At 37.0% G+C, this 21,864-nt stretch overlaps 1 protein-coding gene and 1 pseudogene across 1 annotated transcript; both read right to left on the reverse strand.

Moving 5' to 3' along the window:
• Positions 1 to 727: 727 nt before the first annotated feature.
• Positions 728 to 2,165, reverse strand: LOC120162664 (tRNA-splicing endonuclease subunit Sen2-1-like). The gene is made up of 3 exons (XM_039172771.1): positions 2,129 to 2,165; positions 1,915 to 1,926; positions 728 to 1,689 (listed from the first exon to the last, which is right to left on the reverse strand). The coding sequence occupies exon 3, from the start codon at positions 1,681 to 1,683 to the stop codon at positions 940 to 942; it is 744 nt and encodes a 247-aa protein (XP_039028702.1). The 5' UTR covers positions 1,684 to 1,689; positions 1,915 to 1,926; positions 2,129 to 2,165; the 3' UTR covers positions 728 to 939.
• A 15,847-nt stretch (positions 2,166 to 18,012) lies between these two features.
• LOC120162656 lies at positions 18,013 to 20,711 on the reverse strand (annotated as a pseudogene).
• Between the last annotated feature and the right edge of the window lie 1,153 nt (positions 20,712 to 21,864).

Here is a 21,864-nt window from a genome sequence, read left to right on the forward strand (position 1 = left end):
GATTTATTTTAAAAAAAATTTATTATTGTAGTTGTATGGATTATTTAAATTTCAGTATTATAAAACTAAAATTATTTAAATTTCAGTATTGCAAAACTCTTTTAAGTTTAAAAAATCAATTTATTTTATATTTCAGTTTATTTTAGCAGTCTGCATAAGTTAAAAAATAAACAGTCTTCTTCTTGCAGACTGCAGACTTTTGATCCACCTCTTCTGCTACAGATGTCTACAGATGTGGTCCGCAGACTGTAGACCTTTTACCTCTTCAAAAACAAACACCACCTAAGACTAATAAGTTGCGGTTGTATCGGCAGAGTTATTGGGCTTGCTTGCCTTGCATGTCACCTCTCTTTCTCAGACAATTTATTAAACACCTAATGACCTACCCACTTAATGAGAACGACACTACACTATTAAAATTATATAATTTTAAATTAAACTTATTAAATACGAATTCAGCCCAAATTTATAGAAGTTTTATCTAAAATCCGACGTGAATGAATCTAGTCCCTTTTGATTCTTTTACAAAATCGTTAAAAAAACCATGTGATGCTTGAGTTACACATGTTGAGAAAGAAGCAGTCAGGCAGTTCATCTAATGCTATCAACAATTTAGTTCCAATCTTCACTTAGATTTTGATTAAACAATCGATTCAAGAAATTAAATTTCAAGATCCTTAAAGCTTTTAAAAAATGTAAAAATAAATACATAATTTTTTTTCTTGATATGCCATGTATAATCTATTTCAAGAAACTACATAATCATCAAACTTTAAGTACCACGTAAAACAAGTGGTCTTGATTCTCATTTCAAAAACTGGAAACCAGTCACATGATGACTGTCCAGTTCATAATCTTTTTTGCATAGAATAAGATATGTTGGCAAGAACATACAAGTAACAGAAAAACTTTTCCTAGAGCAAGGCAGAAAACAATATTCTAAATTATACCTTCCTTTATTTGGTTCTGAAGCCCTCCCTGATCTTCTCGGCTCTGTTCTGGGTTCCATCTCGTTATCGTCCGTTCTTCGACAGTGTAGTGCTCTAAACATGAAGGAGAGTTCGCACCTAGTCCATTGCTATTCACGATAACGATCAATAATGTTTTTGCAACACTTCCACAAAGGCGAACTGTACAATGAACATCTGACCACACTCTCAATCGACCATTTAGATCATTATCTCCTTCTGGTAGTGCCAGCACTGCATACTCGGAATGGACAAGAGCCGGGTGGTGACGGTAGGCAACAAAGTCCACACCATACTGCAATCCTAGTTTTACAATCCAATTTTTATGCCGAAGATGAGAATAAGCCTTGTAATGAATAGGAAACACAGGCTTTTTTGATTTGAAGTACTCCCACAACTCTTCATTACTTTTTGTGGATCCATCTTCACCCATGACTTTGAGGCATTTTAGTGAAAAGCACAAATAAAAGGTTTCCTCCATATCCAGTTGAAACCATTGTTTGTCCTTTTCTGATGTAATTCTTGGTCGACCAAAACATGCACGGTTGAGAAGATCAGCTAATTCAGCATCTACTTCAACGAGTACACTGCAGCTCGAGAGCAAACCACAAGTCTCGGTTTGGATCAAAGAGGAATGGAGTTGTGAGACAATTTTAGACATGGGATCAGAACTAGCTTTGGCTTCTGAGCCTTTACCTTTCCATCTAGGCTTCATTTAGTCCTTCAATATATAGAGAAAAAACATAAAATAATTAGGATTCATGCTCACTTAAACCTTATTTCTTTTTTATTATGGGTAAATTTGGAAACACAATGAACTAAATAAGAAAGTTTCTCTCCGATATTGCTCTGACTCCTTAATTCTTCTTTATGTGCTTGTGTTCAATGCATATCTGAGATGGATACATGAATATGACCGAGCCTTGATATGCGTAGGTAAGCTTACAAGTATTGAAAGGAGAGACTGAAGAATAAAACTTAGGGCTGAACGACTTCCTGTTATTGATTGGTATCTGTATGGAGCAGTGCAGAGGAGTTCAAGCAGGGATTTATTTGGTCTAGTGTTTTTGGCAAGCAATAAAAAGGCTAACATAATCCTCATCAGCAAGGAAATCAAGCCACTTCAAGGGTACAAGCTCGTATACTAGGTTTACGGTTTGTATTTGCCAAACCGTGTAAGAATGTCAATCACTACACTGGATAAACCCTGGTAAAAATGGCAAAATGTCATTCAAGGAAGGGAAGTGGTAGGGTGGAAACTTGCTCTAGCCATGCAAGACACTGGAGCACCGCTTCAAGAGGTGAAGATTTATCACTGTCAATTGCAATTCGTGACCTTGAATAAGTCTAGAGCTTTGGCGTGGGCAGCATTCTTACGCTGTTTTAATACTAATTGGCCCTAGTTGTTTCTCAGCTTGTATTCAGTACCAAAAAAAAAACACAATGTCTGACACATGGGTGTAAGTGATCTGGCTAATAGCTAATGTTATATTTATAAAATGCACTTCAATTGAGGACATTATTTTGTTATGTTATATTTATAAAATTATTTCATACAAAATGTATTATATTTTTCTGTGTATAATTATATGGCATATGAATAAATGATGAGAGTGGAAGCTGATGCGGTTCTGATTCCGCTCTAATGGATGGGTGAGACAGGGGAAAGTGTGGGCAAAGTGTGAAAAGGAATAAAAAATTGGATATTCCCCCCCTCACTCCGACTTCTGAGTAGTGGTAATTAATGAGGATTTTCTGTGTATTATATTAGCTTTGTTGCTATTTCCAGAGCTTATAATAACTTTTTTGATCCAATGATCATAAACATTCAACCTCTTATTTGGTGTGAATGAAGGCAACAATCAAACAATTTGATTCGATTTATTTGCCACGTGTTAGTCTTCCTTGTATATTACTGTAACCAGTGATCAGTGACTTCTCTTTTATGATGTGGGACATTAAAGTTAATATAGGTATAGCTAATTGAGTGCTGGGTAGATCCCTCGGTCTTCGATTTCATGTTTCATTTCCTTCTTGCGGAAAGGCTCCTATCTTTTCCCCCAAGTAGTTTAAGTTGTTTCTGGAAGTATTTAATGTGATGTTTATTTTAAATTTCTAAGCTTATTATTTTAAACAAGCATTTGTCTTACCTGGAGTATGATTCTAGTTCTGTTTTGACTTAGGTACTAACTGCCGTACAAACTCATTTTGTAGAAGAAGAAAAGAACCCTACAGTGTTCTCTCGGGGTAGAACTTGGCTTCTTATAGAAGTGTGTTGATTTTATCTCAATTGTACTCACTTATTGCCAGTTGATATATGAAATAGTGCTTTTCGATGGTCTTTTTCATTAGATGCAGTTCAATTATAAGGTTTGCTGAGCAGAGCATGGATCCAGAAGAAAGAGCAACTGTTCAGTCCTCGGCCTATGGAGGTGATGTTTCTTCTCTAGCTACCTTAACCATTGTTTCTCTAACTCGGTTTTCTTAATTATGTATATAGGTTGTCATATGGTTTCTTGCAAGACGGTCTCACGCATATCTAACGCCTCTTGAAGAAACAAATTGCCTTAGTAATGACTATCAGCAGCAGCAGCAGCCAATGAAAAAGCTTTAGTTGTATATTTTATATTCCTATTTAATTGATGAATGTGGTGTTATATATACTCTTAAGAATCTCTCTGATCTCGGTACCCATATTTATGTTCATATCAGTAGTGTTTTTCCCATCAAAATATTAAGTAACTAATGTTTAAACTTAGGTAGCCCCTGCATTATTTATGTTAAGCTCTTAGCTTAACTTGTCACAGCTCAAAGGGATGCGATTTATGTCGACAAATCATTACAAGGTCAGTGTTTCCAGTTGAAGTGCTATATTTCTCTTAATCATTTGTGTTCATTTAAAAACCAGAAGAAATCAAACCAAACAGATAGAAGTTCCAGTTCAATAAACAATGCATCGGTTCATAAACGAAGAAGAAAAGGTTCACATCTATGAAAACATACCTGGTTTTTCAATGAAGATTTCCTTAGATTTTGAATGGGTTTAACTGCTGCACTCAAGTGAGCTCAAATTTGGGTGCATTGAAAAATAGTTGCATCTCAATTAGTCCCACGAACCCGTAACTAAAACACATTAATAACGCAATCCAGCTTAAACATAGAGGTTCTCATGAACTTCTAATTTTCTAATCTTCCACAAATTTGACTTGGTCTTAGTAAACAAAAAAAACACACCAAACGACAGTGCACAAAATAAAATCTTAACGTGGAACACTAAAAGTTGGAATTAAATATAAAAAATGTACCACCAAGAGAACATTGGATGAGTCCGCGCTTATGATTTGACAGAGAGAGGAGTCGTAAAAGAAGAAATTGAGGTGCATGACATTGTTTTTGGGTTCCAATTAGAACAGCTTGAAAAAGTTTCAACGTCGAGTTTAATTTCGAAGCTGGGTTTCAAATCTCTATTCAAAGCTGATTCCATTGCATTCAGATCATTGATGGCTTTTATAGTTTTCTAAAAGGAAAGGAAAGAAAAACAAACCTACAGACACAGGGAAGATGAACGGAAAATATATTTACCTGAGATTTTGTCATCGGCGATAGACTATTTATATGCTTTGAAATAAAAATCAGAAAATGTCTTATCGAATTCAAAAAACCTAACTGAATTCAATTCAGTTTATTGAACACCTTATTAGGAATACTATATAATTCTTAAAACTACACTCATCAAATAAAATATAAATGTTAATTTTTTATAATAAAAATAATTTATTAATAACAAACACGAATCTAATCATAAAATTTATTCATAAAACTAACAATTGGCACAGGGGATGAGAGTTAAAACGCTATTCCTTTATAATGTCGGGAGTCAAATTTCGATTTTTGTACCCGTAATAAATTAAATTGATAGAGTCACCCTCATGTTCGCCTTTCAATTATCTTATCAGAAATAATTGATAATAAATCAAATACTTATAATTATATTAAAAACACTATCTTTGAAGCTGGGCGTTTTTCCTGAAATTCACCTATACCATACAATTTTCTATGTTAGACACCCTTCAGACTATTTTTCCCGATCTAACACCCTTTGCAGTAAGACGCGCCCCCTGCAGCGCGCTTTACGCTGATATGGCGCCACATGGGGTAAGGCGCGGGGCAGGAGCCACGCTTTACCTTTAAAGCTGACACACGTCAGAAAGGTGCGCCCCCTGCAGCGCCTTAGGTTTAATTACCCACCTACCCCAGTCGTTCACACCCACCCCTATAAATACCCCCATTCTCAATCACTTTCATCACACCAAATCCTCTCAACTTCTTTCAAATACTCTTATATTCTATTTAACTGTTTAAGTATATTATTATATTAATATTTTATTTTTAATTTATTTAAGTATTTAAAGTTTTAATATTTATTTAATTAATTTTTTTGCAGATATAAAATGGAAGGATGTTACTTCGCTTGGATGAAAATCATATCGCTACTTTTGCTGATACGGTAACATTTAACGTTTTAATATAATTTAAATTATTAGTAATAATTTATTTTAATGCATGATTATTAGTTTAAAAATTAATTTTTGTAATTATTTAATTTTAGGAGAGGGACCGTGTATTAGATCCTTTATTAGGAACCTTAAGTTAGTGATACCTAGCCGTGTCTTGCCGTATTTAGTAGAGGCTGGATTCGATCACATATGTAGATATGAGGGTCACTGTGAGATAGAACCAAACCTTTTTCTACCTTAGTGGAGCGTCGAGGCCGGAGACCCATACATTCATCTTCTGTGCAGAGAGTGCACAATTACACTTGAGGATGTTTCTATGCACCTAGGGCTTCCGGTGGATGGAGATGTGATATCGGGGATGGCGCACGGTTCATAGACTGCTTTGTACCGGGACTATCTAGGAAGTGTCCCGGAAAGTTTTAACGGTGGTCGGATACTGTTAAATTGGTTAGATGCCGATTTTCAGGAGTTAAGCGAGGACACCTCTGATGATGAAGTTAAAATGTATGCACGGGCATGCATACTGCAGCTGATAGGAGGGTTGATATCAGACAAATCGCACAACCAAGTTCATGTATGTGGTTGCGATATCTTGGCGACTTTCATCTAGTCGGATCACTCAGTTGGGGCTCGGCAGTTTTGGCTTTCTTGTATAGGGAGATGTGTCGAGCCACTGACTACAAGAAAAATGTTATCGGCGGATGTCTCCTGCTGCTGCAGTCTTGGGCATGGTATCGATTGCCCTTTTTATGTCCCGTTGTCAAGAACCCATTTGTATTTCTGCTACTATTGAGGTAATTATAAAACTGATTTCGTATATTAATCATTTATACAATGTATAATAAATTTTGTTATCCTTGAATAAGCGGTCTACTGATAGGAAAAATCATTAGGAGCTACCTGATGATTTAGAAATAATCGATCAGAAGGTTGGCACACATGTATGCATTTTAATGTTTAAAAATTGATTTTAGATTATAGTTGTATAATTAGATTATTATTTTGATAAAAATTATATATATTTGTTTTAGTTTGAATGGGCGTCATATTCTAATGATGATGTGAGGATGGTGATCCCACCTAAGTTGAGGGGCCCATTAGATGTTTGTATGGCGATGATCCATTTGATCTGTTATGCGATCGTCAAGTGGCACTCTACTGATCGCGTGCTCCGGCAATTTGGTTGTTTTCAACCAATTCCGGAAGCATATCGCAATATGGACGAGTTGCATAGCATAGATAGACGCGGAAAGACCGATACAGATTGGCTGGTGAGGCATCATGAGTGGGTCGTGCTGTGGGAGGATCGAAATCGGTACCTTCCCCTTAGAGAGCCCATTTTTACTGACCTCTTAATGGTTGCTGACGGTTATTATGAGTGGTTCAACAGTAACGGGAAATCGTTTTACTTCTAAGGATGCACGAGTGCGGACCTTTCAACGACGTCGACAGAGACGTTCACCGACACAGCATCATCGTATCCCAACTCGTGGACGGAGAGCAGGTACTTTCGGTTCATCCTCAGCTGCACCAGCAGGACCTTCACAACAGCCACCGTCTACAACGAATTACATACCGCAGTTATATGTGATGCCGCCACCGTCGTTCACTTACCCGATGCTGCCACCGCCACCGTCACCTAGTTTTATGATCCCCCGTCGCCGTCATAGAGTTTTATGACCTCTCCTATAGGATATTATGAGTCTATGTTTGCAGATCCGACTTAGGGTTCATATCACATTTTGGCGGGTTCAACCTCATCACCCATGACCGCAGCACAGACACCTCATGTACAGTTTTCACACTCAGCGATGTCTGGGTTTTATGAGTTTTCGCAGGCCAGTGGGATAGTTAGTCATACACCTCCAGGGTCCTTATTCTATGGAGGTGCTTCATCGTCATCAGCTCCTTATCAACCTAATGTAGCTGTTCACGACGACGACGACGATGATGGTGATGATGATGACAGCGAGGAGTCACAACCACTGATACGAAGAAATTCTCCTCGAGACGACAGCCACGCCCTGCGGAACATATTCGCGTCGCAGACATCGATAGATTTTGTTTTTATATTTTAATTTTTTGTTAAATTTGTTGGACTTTTTGTTAATGTATTTTGGTTAATTTTGTTTATTACAATTTAATATCAGTATTGTAATTTGTTTATCATTTACCATTTAATACTTATTGTAAGTTTGTGTATTTAAAATTGTATTCAAATACCAAATTGTTATTGTTTTTGATAAATTTAATAATTGTGTTCGATAACTTTCTTCAGTTTGTCACTTATTGTAAGATCGAATGACATTACTTGAAGTAAATGCAAATTAAAGTACAAGAATTCTTATTTGAAAACAACTACATCAGTTCCTAATCAATTTGTTACTTGATGACAACAAAAGTGGACATATTTTTCTAGTGTGTCTTAGGTTTCTACAATGTCCACATCTTCTGTCTTGTCTAGATCTTTCTCGAATATCCATATCACAATGAAATCGATTGGATTTTGGACGACACGCTCCCTCAATAAAGTTTGATTTGGTACAATCGGAACCAATCCTGAACCTCATCAGGGCCTTTGTCATTACCTATAAGGAGAACTCAAATTTATACCTTAAAAACTTCAGATAGTAGGTATACGGGATCTACAAAATAGTTATAGTCTCGACGTGTATGCGAGCAAGCTGATATCACATGAGAGCATGAATACTTCAGAGCTTGAAAAAATCCGCAGTCGCACGTTCTGTCCCGTAGATTTACTCTTAACGACACAGCTTCAATCCCTTGAAGAGGTCGCGATAACTCTGTGACACGAAACATTTCATGTCTTCTAGAGAAGCTTGTTACAGATATTCCTTGATGCATCAATTTTTTTTGTAAATCTACAACTAATCTAGGGTGATAGACATTATGATATGCATAGGAGGTTTCGAAATCCAAAAAAAACCCGGTAGAATTGGCATCGATCGCGAAGAACTCGATCATTATGGTATACATAGGAGGTTTTGAAGTCCACAACCATAATTGTCCCAGGATTCAACCTCCGTACCATCCTAAACCAGTCTGGAAGTTCGTTGTAAGATGGATCCCATTCGCCATGAAGTTTGACAATGGCATTTTATTTTGCCAACCAAGCTTTTTATAGGAGACAATGTACTCATACTGCGATTATATAGCTGAAATCAACACAGCAACAGCTGTATGAGAGCTTGCTTTTACCATGTGTATGATGGCTTGGCATATCACTTCAGAGTCCAAGTTGGGATGATCTTGGCCTCCAGCACAACATGTGTGAGGACCGTTGTATACGTTAGTTCCCATCTGTGTTTTTCCTCTTCTCTTGATACGCGAACCATCCAATTGCATTAGTTTTCGCGTCCGACATAGTAGCATACATATTTTTCTGTCGTGGAGCGGTCTACTCTCGATTGAACAGAATTCGAATATTATAATTTTTTATAGCCATCATGCTTCTTCTTTGCTTGAAACTCATGCCTAAAGATAACTTACCATTTTTATTGATGATTAATATCCATAGTTACCGAGATGAGGCATATCCGCAAATTCTGGCATGTACATTGCATCATAATCAGCTTCATACTGTGTGCTGGAGGGTCAGTTTGTGTCATATTAATGGAACTTCATCTACATTATCATCATCATCGGAGTTGAATTATGGTGATTCTGGGTGAATTAATAGTCCGAATGCCTCCCCCTGGAGCTTGAAGCCATCGTGTCAAATGGAAACTACGCAGATTGTTGCGTCGATGTCATCTCCATATTAAGGTCAAAGAAATTTACAGATGAATGTCTTCCCCTTGAACTGGACACGATGTTGCCATACGGATTGTTTGCGGACTCACCTCGGTATATCGTAAGGAGTTGCGGGGATGTCTCCCCATTGAAGTTGATGTGACTGCACCATGATGTGGATTTCCCATTATGACGTTAAAATTATTGCACATTACTGTAGGGGCGGTCAACTTGATCAACTTGTTCAGCCAGCCCATAGTGGGAGCTTAATGACTGGCCCTGAACAACACACACTTGAACAAACTTTGCATACATCTCAATATCGCCGTCTGAATAATTACTTTGAGAATCAACCATCATTTCAACATCATCATTGTTCGATAGTTCGAACGCTGTATAAGTTAATGGCAACAATGATGTTGGAAATCTGTACTGCAACGACCACATTTTACTACTTCCAACATGAATCTTCCTCGAAATCTTCATTATCAGCTCCTCAAGAGTTATGTTTCCCTTGAATGATATTTTAACAAGCTCATTTGATACGAAAACAATGTCGATTTCATCTTCTCGAATTTTTCCATCATAATAAACAAGCTGAAAGTCGCGCCATTCTTAGAGTTTAAAAGTGCGACATATTATATTTGCAAAAAAACAACTGAAACAAACCTGATTAAATAAATATATGAACGAAATATAAACAATAAATTTTTTACACATAAACATAAATAATTTAAATAAATAATTTCATATTATTACATGCACCGTAAAAATATTTCGACGTATGCTCCGCTTTCCCCTTGAACTGGCACAGAAATAAATTGAAAACAATTACTATAATATTTTTTTCAAATAATCATAATAAATAATAAGTATAATAAAAAAATTATAACAAAGTTACCTTATAACGAAAGATCGAACGAACTTCTGAATTAAATATAAGAGGATTGCCGGATGTTATTTACTGGTTGAAAGGATTGTTGTATTAATTTCTCGGTTGAGAGGGAATTGTGAAAGAGTTTACGGGGAGAGGGTTATTTATAGCCGAGAGATGATGCTTTAAAGCCTAGAGGTCTGTGTAAATAATGCAAGGCGCGGTCCTTGTACCGCACCTTGCATTATGCATGTATGATAATTGAACATGTAATAATTGAAAAGCACGGCCCTTGACCCGTGCTATAACCCTACGTAGCGTAAGTCGGGCCCTAGGGCCGTGCTTTAGACGTGTGTTCATGTCAGCGTAAGGCGCGCCGCATTACACATGTGGCGCCAGATTATCATAAAGCGCGCTGCAAGGGACGTGCCTTACTGCAAAAGGTATTATATCAAAAAATAGTCTGGATGATGACTAACAGGGAAAATTATAGGGTATAGGTGATATTTTGAGAAAAATGCTTTTCCCCGCATTTACTACATTGCCATCCGAAAGTCCGGAAAGGTAGCCGAGTTTGGCTCAAAAATAAATGAGGTGTGGGTCTGGAACATTGAGTTGCGAGATCGCTGTTTGATTGGGAGGTTGATCAGTGGGAGGCTTTTTTGGCCGCTTTGGACCGAGCAGTGTTGGGTTGTGGTAAGGTATACAGACTATACTGGTTGGGAGCTGCAGCAGGTAATTTTCTTCGAAGAGTTGTTGTTTTCAATGTCTGGTATAGAAAATTCTCAGGACAAACTATGGAAATTAGTTTGGGCCAATATTGCCCCCACCCCAAAGTTGAAAATTTTGTTTGGAAAGCTGTCCGACAGAGAGTGCCCGTGTTCATAGAACTCTCAAAGCGAGGTGTTTCAAATTTACCCTCGACTCTGTGCGTGTTCCGTCTTAGTGAGATGGAATTAGTCAACTATCTGTTTTGCCACTGTTCGGTTATTTGGAATATTTGGTTGAAATATCGTCGGCTTTAGAATATCTATTTGGTAATGCCAGGTAATGTTAGTGAGTGGTTGATTTTTTGGGATTCACTGGTAAGAAGGAAATCGATCCAGCCTCTTTGGAAGTTATTATTTTTTGGCACAATTTGGAATTTTTGGGCACAATTTGGACTTTTTGGGTGAGTAGAAATGATATAGTTTTTAATGGAAAGCATTGAAGTGGTGACCAAATAGTTGAATCGATTCTTATGAGGGTTGGCCACTGGTATAAGTGCAAATGGCCACTTTCGGCCCCTTCTGTTAAAAGTCAAATAATTTAGGCACCAAATTAGGCACCAAATGGTGCTTTGTCAAAGTAAAAAATTAGGCACCTAATTTTTGTTGAAATTGGGTAATGGGATAATTAATTTTAGTTATTGTAATTTAGGGTATTTATAAGATTAGTCCTTAAGTTTCAACTATAAATACCCTAGCTCATTTAGCTTCAAAATCATCCCAAAGCATTCTAGCTTTCTTCCAATACTAGAGAGATTTTAGAGAGTTTCTTGAGAGTTGTTTTCTTTTTTATCTAGAGAGAATATCTTGTTTTCTCCTTGGTAGATCGAGAGAGGTTGTAATTCCTATTTTCTCATAGTGAAATTCTTCTACCATTGCCCGTGGTTTTTACCCTAAATTTTTAGGGGTTTTCCACGTAAATTGTGTCTCTTTTATCTTCATTTTTTTTCTCAAATTATCAGTTACGATTTTGCTCTATCCGATAGCCGTCTTCCGCAACAATTGGTATCCGAGCCAGATTTGAGTGTGTAATATCTGCTTATTGTCTTTGTGGTTGCCACCAAAAGGTGGATCCTCCAACATAAGAAAATAAGAAGGTATTACCCATTCTTTGAGGTTCTAAAGAACTATTCACGATAGTGAAATAGTGGGAGCTATCAATAATGAAGCTATGGCAACGAAATTTGATATTGAAAAATTCAATGGGGAAATTCTCATTGTGGAAATTGAAGATGAAGGTTATCCCGAGGAAAGACGGTTGTCTAGCAACTATTAGTGAAAGGCCAGTGGATTTCACAGATTACAACAAATGGATCGAAATAGACGGGAATGCTATGGCAAACTTTCATCTAGCATTAGCAGATGAAGTATTGTCAAGCATCGAGGAGAAGAAGACAACTAAGGAGATATGAGACCATCTCACCAAATTGTACGAAGCCACATCGCTGCACAATAAAATTTTCCTTAAGAGAAAATTGTACACTCTCCGTATGCCAGAATCTACTTCAGTGACGGAGCACTTAAATACACTGAATACTTTATTTTCTCAGCTTACATCCTTAAGTTGTAAAATAGGAGAACAAGAACGTGCTGAACTTCTACTTCAAAGTCTACCGGATTCGTATGATCAACTCATCATCAACTTGACAAACAATAATGTCACTAGTCTAGTCTTTGATGATGTTGCAGCTGTTGTTCTACAAGAAGAAAATCGGCGCAAGAATAAGGAAGACAGACAAGTAAATCTGCAACAAGCAGAAGCGTTGACAACGATGACAACGATAAAAGGGATCAACAGAACGTGGCCAAAGCAGTAGCCACAAACATGGTAGATCGAAGTCGAGGAGCAAGAAGAATTTAAAGTGTTACAACTGTGGAAAGAAGGGTCATTTGAAGAAGGATTGTTGGAGTCTAAATAAAAACTCCAATCGACAAGGCAATACCGCAAACACTCAGATGATGGAGATGCTCTATACTGTGAAGCGTCAACCACCGTGGAAGGAAGAAAACGATTTGTAGATATATGGCTCATTGATTTGGGAGCAACATATCACATGACCTCAAGAAGAGAATGGTTCCATCATTATGAACCTGTCTCAGGAGGATCTGTTTATAGTTGCAATGATCATGCCTTAGAGATCGTTGGCGTGGGAACCATCAAATTGAAGATGTATGACAGAACAATTAAAGTTGTTCGAGATGTGCGGCACGTGAAAGGCCTGAAGAAAAATTTATTATCCTACGGATTGTTGGATAATAATGCAAGCAAGATTGAAACATGGAAATGAATCCTGAAAGTGTTCCGTGGAGCGCTTGTGGTACTGAAAGGCGAAAAAATAGCTGCAAACTTGTACATGCTGAAGGGAGAGACTTTGGTAGAAGCAGAAGCTCTGTTGCCTCATGTAGTTCAGATTTGGCAATGCTATGGCATCAGAAACTTGGACATATGTCAGAACAAGGAATAAAAGTCCTTGTGGAGCAAAAGCTACTTCCAGGCTTAACAAAGGTATCACTTTGTGTGAGCATTGCATAACAAGTAAGCAACACCGGTTAAAATTCAACACATCAAATTCTAGAGGCAAAAGTGTTCTAGAATTGGTTCACTCTGACGTATGGAAAGCACCAGTAACGTCCCTAGGTGGAGCAAAATACTTTGTCTCATTTATGATGACTACTAGGAGATGTTAGGTGCACCCTATTAAGAAGAAGTCAGACGTGTTTTCAACTTTCAAAAACTTCAAAGCGCGGGTGGAACTTGATTCTGGAAATAAGATCAAGTGTTTCAGAACAGATAATGGAAGAGAATACACAAGCGAAGAATTTGACTTTTGCAAGAAAGAAGGCATCAAAAGACAGTTCACAGTGGCGAACACTCCTCAACAAAATGGAGTGGCAGAGCGGATGAAAGAACTTTGTTAGAAAGAACAAGAGCAATGTTGAGGGATGCAAGCCTAGAAAAATCATTCTGGGCAGAAGCAGTCAATACCGCCTGTTATTGGTGAATTGAGCTCCATCAACTGCAATAGAGCTGAAGACACCAATGGAGATGTGGACTGGAAAACCAACTGATTATTCAAACCTCCATATATTTGGAAGTATAGTGTACGTGATGTAAACTCCTAAGAAATTTCAAAGTTGGATATAAAATCCAAGAAATGCAAATTCTTGGGGTATGCTGATGGAGTAAAGGGGTATCGCTTGTAGGATCCCACTGCCTGCAAAGTGATCATTAGTAGAGATGTTATCTTTGTAGAAGATAAACTACAAAGAAAAGAAGACGATGATAGCGCTGAAAAGTCAGAGACTACTCAGATACATGTGGAAAAAGAGTTTGAAGAAAGAGGTTTCTGAAGCAGAACCAGCACATGATGAACAAGAACCAGAGAGTTCTGAAGCTCCAACAACTCGTCAATCAGATCGTGTGAGAAGACGTCCCAATTGGCACTCAGATTATGTTATAGAAGGTAATATTGCATACTGCCTTTTAACAGAGGACGGTGAGCCATCAATACCAGGAGGCAATAAACAGCTCAGCTTCACTGTGGATGATGGCGAAGCAAGAAGAAATCGAAGCCCTTCATAAAAATAATACATGGGACCTTGTGCCACTACCACAAGGAAGGAAGCCAATTGGTAACAAATGGGTCTTCAAAATCAAGCGAAATGGTGACGATCAAGTTGAGAGGTATCGTGCAAGACTGGTGGTCAAAGGATATGCTCAAAAAGAAGGTATTGATTTCAATGAAATTTCTCCTGTGGTTCGACTAACAACAGTTCGAGTAGTTTTGGCAATGTGTGCTACATTGAACTTACATCTAGAGTAGCTAGATGTTAAAACAGCTTTTCTTCATGGAAATCTTGAAGAAGAGATTTACATGCTCCAGCCTGAAGGTTTTGAAGAAAAAGAAAAGAAGAACTTGGTTTGCAGGTTGAACAAATCTCTGTACGGTCTAAAGTAGGCACCGAAGTGTTGGTATAAGAGATTTGATTCCTTCATTATGTGCCTTGGATACAACAACTTAATGCAGACCCTTGTGCTTATTTTAAGAGGTCTGGTGATAACGATTTTATTATATTGCTATTGTATGTGGATGACATGTTGGTTACAGGACCCACAAAGATTATATTGAAGAATTGAATGCACAACTGGCTAGGGAATTTGAAATGAGGACTTGGGATCAGCAAACAAGATTCTAGGGATGCAAATTCACGAGACAGAAGTAATAGGAAGATTTGGCTTTCACAAAAGAATTACTTGAAGAAGATCTTGTCACGATCAACATGCAAGATTGTAAGCCAATTTCTACCTCTCTTCCTATTAACTTCAAATTATCCTCCAGTATGAGTCCCAGCAGTGAAGAAGAGAGGATGGATGTCTCGAGTACCGTATGCATCAGTAGTGGGAAGTTTAATGTTCGTTATGATATGCACAAGACCAGACATTGCACAATCAGTAGGAGTGGTTAGTCGGTACATGGCGAATCCAGGCAAAGAGCATGGGAATATTGTAAGAGGATCCTCAGATACATCAAATGGACCTCAAATGTTGCATTAGTTACGGAGGATCAAACTTACTAATCAATGGTTATGTAGATTTGACTATGCAGGGGATTTGGATAAAAGCAAATCTACTACAAGATATGTGTTAAAAATGCTGGTGAGCTGTAAGATGGGTTTCAAAATTGCAGTCAGTTGTGGCTACGTCCACAACAGAGCAGAATATGTAGCAGCTACACAAGCCAGTAAAGAAGCAATTTGGTTGAAGATGCTATTGGAGGAGCTTGAGCACAATCAAGAGTATGTCTCTCTATTTTGTGACAGTCAAAGCACCTTGCATCTAGCAAGGAATCCACATTTCATTCAAGGACAAAGCACATACGAGTTCAGTACCATTTCATTCGTGAAAAGGTGGAAGAAGAAACGGTAGATATGCAGAAGATCCTACCAAAGACAATATAGCAGATTTTATGACGAAGGCAATCAATGATAATTTACTTGGTGTCGATCCTCCTGTGGCCTGTCAGAAACGTAAGCAACATGAAGGTACAAGGTAGAAAGAATTGTGTGAAGATATGATTATTCCAATCAAATCTTCAAGTGGGAGATTGTTAAAAGTCAAATAATTTAGGCACCAAATGGTGCTTTGTCAAAGTCAAAAATTAGGCACCTAATTTTTGTTGAAATTGGCTAATGGGTTAATTAATTTTAGTCATTGTAATTTAGGGTATTTATAAGATTAGTCCTTAAGTTCAACTATAAATACCTTAGCTCATTTAGCTTCAAAATCATCCCAAAGCATTATAGCTTTCTTCCAATACTAGAGAGATTTTAGAGAGTTCTTGAGACAAAGTCAAAAATTAGGCACCTAATTTTGTTGAAATTGGCTAATGGGTTAATTAATTTTAGTCATTGTAATTTAGGGTATTTATAAGATTAGTCCTTAAGTTTCAACTATAAATACCTTAGCTCATTTAGCTTCAAAATCATCCCAAAGCATTATAGCTTTCTTCCAATACTAGAGAGATTTTAGAGAGTTTCTTGAGAGTTGTTTTCTCCTTTTTTATCTAGAGAGAATTATCATTGTTTTCTCTTGGTAGATCGAGAGAGGTTGTAATTCCTATTTTCTCATAGTGAAATTCTTTTACCGTTGCCCGTGGTTTTTACCCTAAATTTTTAAGAGTTTTCCACATAAATTTTGTGTCTATTTTTTTTTATTTTTATTTTCTCAAATTATTAGTTACGATTTTACTCTATCCGATAGCCGTCTTCCGCAACACCTTCAACTCTGGATTTTGTTCACAACCCCACTGCTATTATAAGGCCATTGCGTTGAGCTCTATGGGGGTACTGCCAGGACGTGGAACTCGAGGCTTGAGAGAGTTCGTTGTGTAAGCCTGGGTTATGGATCGATCTTTATATGTTGCAACTAATCTCTGTTTTCTGCGTGTTGTCACATGGCTAGAATGTTTGGCTTTGGTGGGTGTGCTTTTATCTTATTGTGTGCGGGAGTTGCGTGGCCGTGGGGTCAGGTTCTATTCTGGTCTGTTTGGTCGAGTTGGTTTGACTGCTTGTGTTGCCTCTACTTTTATTGGATTTATTTCTGCTCTCTTTGGAACCGAGTGAAGCTGGTTTTTGCGGCGCTTATGTTTCTGTTTTAGCGTTGCATGGATGCTGTCGACCAAGTGGGATCGTGCTGCTGCTGCAAGTGTGTCGCTGTGATTTTCCTTGTTGCAGGTGGACTGTTCGGATGTCCTAGCTGTTTGGGCAGCTCGATTCCATGCTGTTTTGGAGAGATGAATTCTTGTCTATTATTTGTTTCTTAGTTTTGGTTCGAGTTATTGGTTTTGGGTGAGGCTTTTGTTTGGTTTGCTGATAGCAATGGGAGGGTGGTGTTTTGCCATTCTCTGTTTTGTTGTGTGTACGACTACTTATATTAATTTATGATAAGACATGGTGCACTATTTTCCCTCTATTTAAGTTTAAATGTTTTTTAATGAGGCTATTTAAGTTTATAAATGTTTTTTTAATGAGGCGCATGTCTTGTCCGATTTTAAATGTAATCCGATCTAATAAATTCATACAAACTTTCCCTTTAAAAGTATTATATATATATATCTTCATTTCTTTTCGATTTAAGAGCAATCATGTATGACCTAGTAATATTTAAGTAGAACTTTTCTAATAAAGATGATTTCAAGATTCAAACTTGGTGGAATATAACTAAAATTAAGTAAATACTTTAAATATATAATATGTATTTAAATTAATACATGAATTAAAATTTTAATTTGATAATAATTAAATAAATAGTAAATTATGATTTATAATCAGAATAAAAAAAGTTATTGAAAAGAAAGACATTCTCATGTTTGAAGAATGTAGAACCTTACAAGTTATAAATTAACAACATGAACCGAGAGTGATGTTGTCCTAAGAAGACAACAAACTCTCGCCAGTCATGGTGTCCCCAATTCTTGGAGACTTGGTGCCTTGCAATGCCAGGCCGTTTTAGAATCTGCACCGCGGTTGCTCTCCTTCTTGTAGTCTTCGAAATCGGATATGAAATGAATGTCATTGGCAGGTTTTGAGTTCTTCAATTCTTGAAGACTCCATCAACTCACAATGCCGGGTCCTTTGAGTATCTTGATCGGGGTAGCTCTTACTATTATGGTCTTAGAAATCAGAGTTGAAAAGCATGACTTGGTAACGTCGAAGCCTCATCAGTTATTTTCTGGTCTCTAGTACCATGATTTGAAGAGTAAGATACGAGTCCTACTTGTTGATCTCTAAGTTCTCTTAATTCCATCTGGTACTTTGCCTTAAGCCATCTTAGTTTGTTGGACTTGGTTCTCATAATCGTCTGAGTGATCACGATATAATGAATGAACTTCAGAGAAAGATCGCGAACCTGTCAAACACTGGATTGAGTTTCTTGTATTCGATGCAACTCGATTTTCAGCTATCACTTCTTTATCGTCCTTTTCCAAGAAGGGTTTATCTTTTTCTTTGTACTCTTCGTCTGAGTGGTCCAGAACTGAGCAAACTGGACTAAGTTCACGGTTCTCAAGCTGGTCCCATATCCCATGGTAATGCAAATTGTTCGATTGGGTTGATTCATTTGGTGCACCATCGGTCTCATAATGCCCAGATTCCTCAACCTGAAAAGAAATCTCTTCAAACCGGCCATGCACCAAAGCACATCCGCTGCAATGCTGAAGAAGTTGCAAATCTTTGACACCTGCATTATGTATCAAGAAATCGAGGAGGGAACCTGTAGATGTACGGTTCGAAGCACAATTGTGACAAAAGTTGGAAAACCGGGATGTTTCCTCGATACCTAACCCAGTCCTCCAATCTAGTACTATGCGGGCAATTTCCCCGTCAATCATATCTGCTATTTTAGTCACATCTTGATCGGTGATATCCAATTCTGCAACCATTTCCATAGCAACACTCAGTGCAGTGTCAGTTTCAATGTTGAATGGAAAATATATATTTCGAATACGACCTGAAAGTCGACAGAAAGAGCAAATAAGAGTCAGATTTTGGATTTCCACATAGAAAAAATGTTGGGAAGAAAGTTTATAACCATCTTTATCTGCAATCCGGAGTCTCAAAAAGATACCACCATCATCTCTCATCTTCCCCTTGATGCTTATGTCAAGATTCACAGCATGTTCATCCTCCTGATGTTCGAAAAGCTCGATTCCACTCGATTCAAATTCAGCAGGATGATACTCCCATTCATTTGGGGTCTCGTAACCGTAACCGTAACCATAACCATAACCATTTGAGTATCCTTTCCAATAAGAAGTACTACTATGATGAAGTCCCGGATAAGGTTGCCGAATGAGAGGACCCATTTCATCAAGTTCTCTCCCATATTCCAGTGATCTTAAATCCAATTCACAACCATCAATCTGGAGAAAAGGATCATCTAACAACTCTTTTGCAGACAACCTCAGTGATACGGTTGCCAAACATTCTCGACAATTGTCGGACTTCTGGATCTTTCACTTTATACAAAGCATCCGGTTTTCCATCCTAAATGAACAAAGCATCGTCAAAGAAATGTGGGGCATTTTCAGGAGATAAAATAAAGGGAATCAGGAGAAAGTTCTTACAGAGATCACTTTCTTATAGATCTGTGCTGGATGACTGCATTCACTATATAGATATTCGAAAGTAACCATTTCTAAGATGCACATTCCAAATGAATATATGTCTACTAGTTCATTGTAGGCTTCTTCGTACACCTCCAGAGCCATAAACTCAGGTGTTCCTGCAGTAAAAGAATTCCAAACCAACCATGATGAAATCTATTCTGAGTTTAGTTCGATGGAATCACTGACAATTATCCAAACATTTAACTATATGAAGATCATATTCAACAGACATGGAATTCCAATCCTAACATCATCCGTAACATACCGATACAGTGAGCGGCATGAGATTTCTTGAGGATTGCAGCAAGGCCGAGATCACCGATCTTAACTTCTCCACGATTGCCATTCACAAAATATTATCACACTTCAGATCTCTATGAATCACCGGAGGTCATGACTATGGAGATAAACAAGTCCTCTCAAGATCTGCCTACACCAATGCTTCAATGCTCTAATGTTGACTCTCTTGTGCTTTAGCCTATACCTACACCATAAAGTAAAAAAATCGAACAGTTGGTGAACAATCCAAAACAAAAACAGCAAAATTCTAGGACAGGAACAAAGATTTTGAACAGTTCGTTTTGTCTTACTGTCTTAAAGTTCCAGAAGTGAACATTTCAGTGACAAAGTTAATGTTCCTATTGGCAATATCAACCCAGGAAGCGTAAAGCTTCATAATGTTGTTGTGTTTCAGTGTTTTGAGAAGATGAATCTCACAGTAGAGTCTTTCGAGTTCTTCAGGAGTTTGTAGAAAATCATGGAGTTTTACTTGATTCCAAGCAACTTCAATGCCTTGGTATTCATCGAATGCTTTATAACTGATTCAATCAATCAACCAAACATTTTAAAGAAAATATGGGTATAAAAACAAATTGAAAAAAAATGGAGTTACTGGATTTGCTATGAAGATGATTCATTCATACACCATGTTTGAAGCTCCTTTTCCCAGGATTTCATTGTACTGAAACAAAGACGGAGAAGAATAATAGGTAAGCCCAAAGAATCAAAAAAAAAAAGAAAACAAGGAGGAGTTCATACTCTGCCATATCTTCCAGTTGGATCAACTTCAATAAACTCGGAACAATCTGGTTCATGTTGGAAAATATCATTCATCCTCCAAAGATTTAAAGAAGTTTATATTTTGCTTAGAACGAAATAAAAATCTAACTTTCCATAGCTTTTTTGAGAGTCATGGAAAGATATGAGAAATGATCAATCATTCAGCAGAAAAAATTATTAAAGAAATGTCTGTTACGGTTTTGAGGGATACAAACAGAAAACCAACCCCCATGAAAGACGACAAACAGAGTGAAAAAGATCCATTTGATTAAAATAAACATGGAACCTACCTTCAAATTCAGTCTCTGGTGTTCAAATCTGTGTGTGGATCATGTTCCAGTTTTTACAAGCTAAAAATTGGCACATTGAAAACAAATCAAAGTACTTGTACTGCTGTCTGAATCTGTACTGTATCTTCATAAAGATGTCACTGTGTGGCATCAACTATCCTCGTGTGGTGGTCTTTGGTTTTGTATTGACAATACAAAATTGAATGAAATGGTAGGTTTTTTTATATTATTTTTTTAATAATATGAGTAATTACAAACGGCTGTTTAAATTAAGATATTTTTAAAAAAAAAATCTTTCTTTATCGTTGAGTTCGATTTTTCATATTAATCTTTTAACTCTATAATATTAGAAAAGTTCACGACAAGTCCTTATATTATATTTTAATTTATTTACTATAAGAAGAAATATTTTAGTTCATACATTATATCAAAAAGTTCATTAATCTATATAAAATGAAATATTTTAGGTTTGGCATATTTGAAGAGCTAGTACTTTAGTCTAAAACATCAAAGTTATGATTGATTGATTTAAATATCTTAATTTAAACACTCTTTAAGTCATTCTCAATCTTAGGGTCTGTTTGTTTCCCGTAATTGGAATTACGGAATTGGTTTTTTCCGAATTCCCGTGTTTGTTTCACGTAATTCGTTTTCCGGAAAATGTTTTCCCGTGTTTGTTTCACGTAATTCGTTTTCCGGAAAATGTTTTCCCGTGTTTGTTTCACGTAATTCGTTTTCCGGAATGTAATTCATTTTCCTAGTAACAGAATTTCCTTTGTGTTTTCTGTAAAATGACTTACAGATTCATTTTCCGTAAGTCATTTTCCGAACTTTTCACTTCAAAGCAAAAACTCAAAATAATTTATTTTATGAATTAATATTAATAAATATTTAATATCATTTTCATCAAAATATTAATTATTAAAATATTTAAAATATATTATTAATATTTATAATAATAATATATATT

This window comes from Hibiscus syriacus, unplaced genomic scaffold, assembly GCF_006381635.1.
Source record: "Hibiscus syriacus cultivar Baekdansim isolate YM2019G1 unplaced genomic scaffold, ASM638163v2 tig00111403_pilon, whole genome shotgun sequence".
NCBI lineage: Eukaryota > Viridiplantae > Streptophyta > Magnoliopsida > Malvales > Malvaceae > Hibiscus > Hibiscus syriacus.